This window comes from Mandrillus leucophaeus, unplaced genomic scaffold (assembly GCF_000951045.1).
Source record: "Mandrillus leucophaeus isolate KB7577 unplaced genomic scaffold, Mleu.le_1.0 Scaffold104, whole genome shotgun sequence".
Taxonomy (NCBI): Eukaryota; Metazoa; Chordata; class Mammalia; order Primates; family Cercopithecidae; genus Mandrillus; species Mandrillus leucophaeus.
The window spans coordinates 333,385-340,089 of NW_012098543.1; the positions used below are offsets into that span (position 1 = coordinate 333,385).

Genomic DNA, 6,705 nt, shown 5'->3' on the forward strand with positions numbered 1-6,705 from the left:
TCTAGATTCTTTAGAGCACCATGTCCCCATCATTAACTCTCCTGCCAGCACTCCCCAGGAGACAGCCACAGATTATAGATACAAGGCCCGCCCTGGGGTAAAGCAGAGGAGGGGATAATTCTATCTAGACCTCCTCCAGCATGCTCAGCATTTCCCCCACCTGTCACCCACCAGGGGATGAAAAGTTCTCACCTTTCTTTGTGGTTCTCTGAAAGATGCGTGCATTCTCCCCCGTGGTGAAGAATTTAAAATAGGTGCAGTTTGCTTCTGTGGAAGCAGGAGAGAGAAAAAAGACATGAGGATGTGAGGTCCTTTGTGTAAACTCAGGGCTGGACACTTCACACAGCCCACGGGAGCCTAAAACTTGGACGTCAGCATCCCTGATACACAGAGGAGAAAAATGACGCCCAGAGGTGTGCAAGCCACCTGCGACCACAGCGCCATCCAGGAGCTGGGACTCCTACCTAGGGCTCTGAGCCCCAGACCTGTGTCCCCGAGGGCGCCATTAGCCTCTCTGGGCCTCTAGTTCTTCCTCTTTAAAACGAGATAATAATCTCTTTCCTGGCCCCTTCGTGTGGGTTTGTTGAGGGTCAAGTGGGATTACATATGAACAATTACTTAATTCAGCAAAGGATACCGAGATACAAGTAGCAGAAGGCTAACAGACTCAGAAAGGATTCCTGTTTCAGGAAGGATTCCTACCTAGAACACACAAAGGGCTCCCGCGGATTAGCAAGAAGAGAGGGAGAACCCAATTGACCAATGGGCCGAGGGTATGAATAGTAATTCACAGAAGAGGAAGCCTGGGTAACTCACAAGTCCGTGAAGAGATGCCCCACTTCACCAGGGATCAGAGCGAGGCAGCTGGAATCAGCAGGGAGCCACCACTTTCCGTCAATTAGATTGGCCAACATTAAAAGGGTCGTATCAAGCATTTGAAAAGATAAGAGGAAACACCATGTATGAACGGGTACTCCTAGTCTTTTGGGAAGGCACTCTGAGGTACTTTATGAAATGAAGAATGTTCATAGCCTGTGGCTCAACAATCTCATTGCAGGATACACCTCCAGGAAAAAAAAAAAAACCAAACAGACAGGAACATATATGCAGATGTTTACAGCAGCACTGTTTATAAGTAACATGGAGTCAGAATCAAGCCAGGTGACCATCGAATAGGGGAACAGACAAGTAAATGTTCCTTGTGAAAATCTCTCCAGTATACATAGCCATGAACTAGAATAACCTACAGCAAGATGGGGAGATTTTGAGAAACAGTGTCGACCAAAACAACAATAATAATTAATACTAATAATTTAATTTAAAAAGCCAAAAATTGAGGCCAGGCAAGATGGCTCACACCTGTAATCCCTGGACTTTGGGAGGCCGAGGCAGGAGAATCACTTGAGCTCAGGAGTTCGAGACCAGCCTGGCCAACACGGTGAAACCCCATCAGTACCAAAAATAAAAATAATTGGCTCGGTGTGGCAGCACACACCTGTAATCCCAGCTACTCAGGAGGCTGAGGTAGGAGGATCTCTTCAGCCTGGGAGGCAGAGGTTGCAGTGAGCCAAGACTGTACCACTGCACTCCAGTCTGGGCGATAGAGTGAGATCCCATCTAAAAAAAAATAAAAAAAAATCCCAAAGATCAGACAAAATCAATAGCATGATCTCATTTATGTAAAACACACATATAAGCTAATACTATATATTTCCCAAATCAAAATACATATCTATGAGTGTATATCACACACATTAAAGAGATGAGCTGGAAAACAATGAGGAAAAAAATAATATAATACAAAGCACAGGGCCGGGCGCGATGGTTCATGCCTGCAATCCCAACGCATTGGGAGGCCAAGACAGGCAGATCTCTTGAGGTCAGGAGTTCGAGACCAGCCTGGTCAACATGGTGAAACCCCATCTCCACTAAAAGTACAAAAATTAGCCGGGCGTAGTGGCGTGCACCTGTAATCCCAGCTACTCAGGAGGTTGAGGCAGAAGAATCGCTTGAACCCAGGAGGCGGAGGTTGTAGTGAGCCGAGATGGCACCACTGCAATCCAACGTGGGTGACAGAGCAAGACTACATCTCCAAAAAAAAAAAGAGAGAAATTTTAAGTTAAAAAAGACAGAAAAAGGAAGAAAGGGAGAGAAGAAAGGAGAAATGAAGAAAGGAAGGGAGGGGAGCACTTTCTAAAGTGCATTTTAGACCTAGAAATTCTCTCAGAATTCACCTAGTCTGACCTACTCTCTTATTCTATAGATGGGAAAACTGAGGCACAGAAAGGGAGAAGAGACGTCGAGAATAATAGGAGTAAAGGCCATAGAAGAGGGACCAGGCAGTCCATGAACATGAAAAAATGAACTTTTCAATTTGAACAAGGATATGAAGGGACAAGAAATCAATTCCTGCATCAGGTGAGGTCGTGTGGGAGCTCCCCAAGTACCCTGAGGGGAGGAGAAGGGGTGAGATGTCCAGCTAGGAGGAGTGGGACGTGTGAGTTCTTACGCAGCAGCATGAGGTAAAGGATGCTGGGCTGGGCGCGGTGGCTCACGCCTGTAATTCCAGCACTTTGGGAGGCCAAGGTGGGCGGATCACCTGAGGTCAGGAGTTCAAGACCAGCCTGGTCAACATGGTGAAACCCCGTCTCTACTAAGAATACAAAAATTAGCCGGATGTTGTGGCACACGCCTGTAATCTCAGCTACTTGGGAGACGGAGGCAGGAGAATTGCTTGAACCTGGGAGGCAGAGGTTGCAGTGAGCCGAGATTGCGCCATTGCACTCCAGCCGGGGCAACAAGAGCAAAACTCCATCTCAAAAAAAAAAAAAAAAAAAGGTAAAGGATGCTTCCCGTCACTGAGCAAAGGGTGCAGGTGCTCTCTGAAGCAGTCATTGCAGGGAACATGGTGGTCTACATCCACAAGGGAAGTGTGATGGCCCTTCTGGGACAATGTAGGGTGCCTGGCATCCTCTTTTGGCTATGAATAGTTTAGAACATCCCGACTCTTGACTACTCCAAACTATGACATATACCATCTGGAAAAGCACAGGGGAAGGGTCGCCCCCACATTTTGCACTTGCAGCCAGCGGAGCTGGGGATGGCTTTTGATGGGCAGTGGTAAGTGTGAGATTTTTCTCTGAGATAATGAAGATTGTGAGATGTCCTCTGAGGGGTTGGGTTTATGAGATGATGTTAATGGCCCTGTTAGAAGACTGATGTCCTTTCTGATCAATGGAGGGGACGGCGAGGGATGTGAGGAACCCCAGACAGTGTGGTGAGAAGGGATGGGTCACCCCCTCCATTGCCCCATGACCTCTGGGATTTCTTGCTGGACTAGTGAGATGTGATGTAATGCAGTTGTTGAGAAGAGAGGCAACCGAGCTTCAAATTCCATCTGACCAGCCTGGGTGCATAGACTGAGCCACCGAGATTTCTGGCTCCTCATTTTTCTCTTCCCTAGAATAAAAGTGCTAATAACGACTCATAGGCTAGCTATGACGCTTAATGAGTTAATGTACATAAAACACTGAGATCAGAACCAGGCATTACATCAGCATCTAATATTCTTATTACTGGGGCCTCCCATTTTGCAAAAGTTTGGGATCATCCTTGATGAGACCCCGAGGGGCCAGGGATAGCCCATCTGCAGAAATAAAATGATTAAGGGTAGCCCATCTGGACACCACGTGGGTAGCTCAGACAGGCATCCCCATGTCCTATCGAGGGCTTGGGACATCCTATTTTGCACTCTACACATAAAAGGTATCACATCTGGAGAAGTAAGGGACAAGAGAAATCTCAAATGGCGCACAGAAAAATAGGCCATATTCTTTGAGGGGCACTGGGAAGACAGCACCTTCTTTGGAGACTGAAGAGTGTTGGAGATCTCATATGGGTGATCAAATATATGACAGCCCAAACAGACTCTGAGGAGCGCCAGGTATTTTCCACGGGTCAGTGGAGGTAGAACGAGATTTCATCCAGTTCCCCAGGGGTATAGAATGTCCCCCTGGTATAAGTACAAGCCGTGGCCTGTCGTGTCAGGAAGGTATGGGACAGCTCCCTGCCATGTCCAGGGATAAAACAGCCATGATTTGGGAAAGGAGGGAGTATGGGAGTGTGTCTCGGAGAAAATGAGAAACGCTGAAATGTCCAATCTGGAAATTTGGAGGCGAGAGGACAGGAAGTGAAGAACATTGCAGGGAAGGAACAAGGTCTGCCCTTGGGTGTTGGGAGGTGTCTGCTGAGAGCTTGGTTTGATGGAAGCAGTAGGTGGGGAACAGGCATAGATCCTGCTTTGGGGTGGGCGTCTGTCTCCCCAGGGCTCATAGGATGGGAGCGCAAGCTGTCTCCAGGCTGGGAAGAGGAAGCTGACACCAGAAACCCAGGCTGTCTCTCCATGGGCACAGGCTGTCTGTGGGCAATGCAGAGTGGGCACAGGCTGTCTCCAGGGCGCAGGCATTTGCAGAGGGTGCAGGCTGGGGTGGGCACAGGCTGTCTGAGGACACCAGCTGTGTCTGGATCACAGGCTGGGTCTGGGGACACAGGCAAGGTTTTTCTAGGGACACAGGCTCTCTCTGGAGCTATAGGCTGGTCTGGGGGGACCCAGCGATGCCTAAGAACATTGGCTGTGTGGGGTCAGGGGCTTTGGGGGTCGTAGAATGATCTGGGACCATAGCCTGGTGTGGAGGTGCAGGCTGATCTGAGAGCACAGGCTGGTGTAAGGATGCAGGCTGGTCTCGGGGTATAGACTGGTCTAGGGGTGCATGTTAGTCTGGGGTGGAAACTGTAGCTGGAGACCCAGGCTGATCTGGGGGTATAGGATAGTCGGGGTACAGGATGGTCTTGGGGCACAGGCTGTAGGCAGGGACACAGGCTCTCTTTAGAGGCGTAGAATAGGGGTACAGTCTCATCTGGGGGGTCTCAGGTCACAGCCTGGTCTGGGGGTACAGGATGGCCTGGGGGCATAGACTCCTTGGAGGTACATTCTGGTCTTGGGGTACAGTCTGTAGCAGGAAAGCAAGCTCTAAGGCACAGGTTCTCTGGGGGTAGGCCAGTGAGGGACCTAGGCCATGTCTGGGGGATCTCTCTCAGCAGTTTCCGGGAGCAGAGGACGATGTGGGCACGGGCGCTCACAGGGATACAAGCTCTCTCCTCCGGGCTCAGGCTTTCGTCCCTGGGGCGGGTTTTCTCCACGGACACGGGCCCCTCTCCCTCCCTGTCCACGGGACGCAAGCCCTGGGCTCGGGGCGGCGGCTGCTCACCTCCGGGCAGCTCCGCGGGGCCGCAGGTGTCCCTGTCCGCGGGCACGTCCGCCTGCCACAGCCGCTTGGTGCACACCTTCCACAGCCCCAGGTGGGCCGCTTCGCACACGGCGCTGCCGTTGGCCTTGTAGGTGTTGAGCTCCACCCAGAACTCGGTGCCCACGGACAGCACCGCCAGCGTGGCGCCCACGGCGGCCAGCAGCAGCGCCAGCTTCACCTTCCCCTCGCGCTCAGGCGTCAGCCCCGACCTGCACTGCCCGTGCGCCCGCCGCCGGCCCGCGGCCCCCCGCCGCCGGTTCTCCTCTTGCAGGAAGAAGTTGGACCACATCATCATCTTATGGCCGGTGGGGTGGAGAAGAGGGAGGAGGCAGAGCCGAGGAGGGGCCTCGAGGGGCGGAAGCGAGGAGCGGCCTGGGGTCTCAAAGGGGGTGAGGGACTCAGTTTCCCCTGGGTATGAAAGAGGGGAGTCCTCTCTGGAACCTCAAATGGGAAAGTCGAGATTGCTTCTGGGGTTCAGAGAGAAAAAAAAGATCCCCGGGGCTGGGGAAGCCTCTGGGGTTCAGAGGAGGGTCTAGGTTGCCCTCAAGAACTTGGCAAAGAGGATGGGGCCCAGAGGAAAAGCAAGGCCCCCGCCCTGAGGCTTAGAGATAGAATCTGGGTTCCCAGGAGGGGGTCCCCCCCAAGAACTCCAGAGGAATGAGAACTGGTGTCCGCTGAAGCTCCCTGCAGCTCCGAGGCGCTGCTTTGGCGTCCCCGCTGGGGGGCTGACAAAAGGGAAACCGGTTTTCCTGAGAGATCTGAGCACCCCAGTAGGGCTAAGACTTTGGGGTACTCAGGAAGGGACCTGGAGTCCTCTGTGTGTTTGGAGGAGATGTGGCCGGGGTACCCTTGGGCTCAGAGTTTGAGAAGAGAGGACTTGGGGACCCTCTGGGATTCGGAAAAGGAAGACCTGGGGTCCCGGGAAGCTCCTAAGGGGAGGTCGGAATTCCCTCCTGGTCTCAGAGAGGCGGTGGGACCCCGGCATCCACAGAAGGAGAAGAGCAGAGCCCGGCTGGAGCTCAGAGGAGGACTGGGCCCCGCTGGAATTCAGGAAAAGGGGATGGGGGTGTCCCCTGCCATTCAGAAAAGATTAGAGGTCTCTACCGAGCCTGGGAAAGGGGCCGGTGGCTGGAAGACAGAGTGGAGTCCAGAGACGGAGGCTGCCGGGCCTCCAAGAGGGCTGGGGCGGAGGGGACCGGGGGTCCCCCCTGGGGCTCACACTAAGGGGCTGTGGTCCGCACCGCGGCTCAGAAAACCAGGACTGTGTCCCCGCAGGGTCCAAAGGCCAACCGCGACCCGAAAGAGACGCTGCGCCCCTTCGGGATCAGTCCGCCCCCCTCCCCCGGGCTCCCACGGCCTTCCCGGTCGGGTCCGCGCCAGGCTCAGCTCCAGGCTAGGG

The 6,705-nt window shown here is 53.1% G+C and overlaps 1 protein-coding gene across 3 annotated transcripts in view; it reads right to left on the reverse strand.

Moving 5' to 3' along the window:
* The window catches only part of CACNG6 (calcium channel, voltage-dependent, gamma subunit 6), a 21,203-nt gene extending 15,016 nt beyond the window's left edge, over positions 1-6,187 (reverse strand). For 2 of the 3 annotated variants that reach the window (XM_011979530.1, XM_011979520.1), the window contains exons 1-2: positions 5,268-6,187; positions 193-267 (exon numbers count right to left, since the gene is read on the reverse strand). In XM_011979530.1, the coding sequence (XP_011834920.1) occupies positions 193-267; positions 5,268-5,601 (409 nt within the window). In that variant the 5' untranslated portion in view covers positions 5,602-6,187. The remainder of the gene's footprint in view (positions 1-192; positions 268-5,267) is intronic. The other variant, XM_011979534.1, reaches the window with a different exon arrangement.
* Positions 6,188-6,705: the final 518 nt, after the last annotated feature.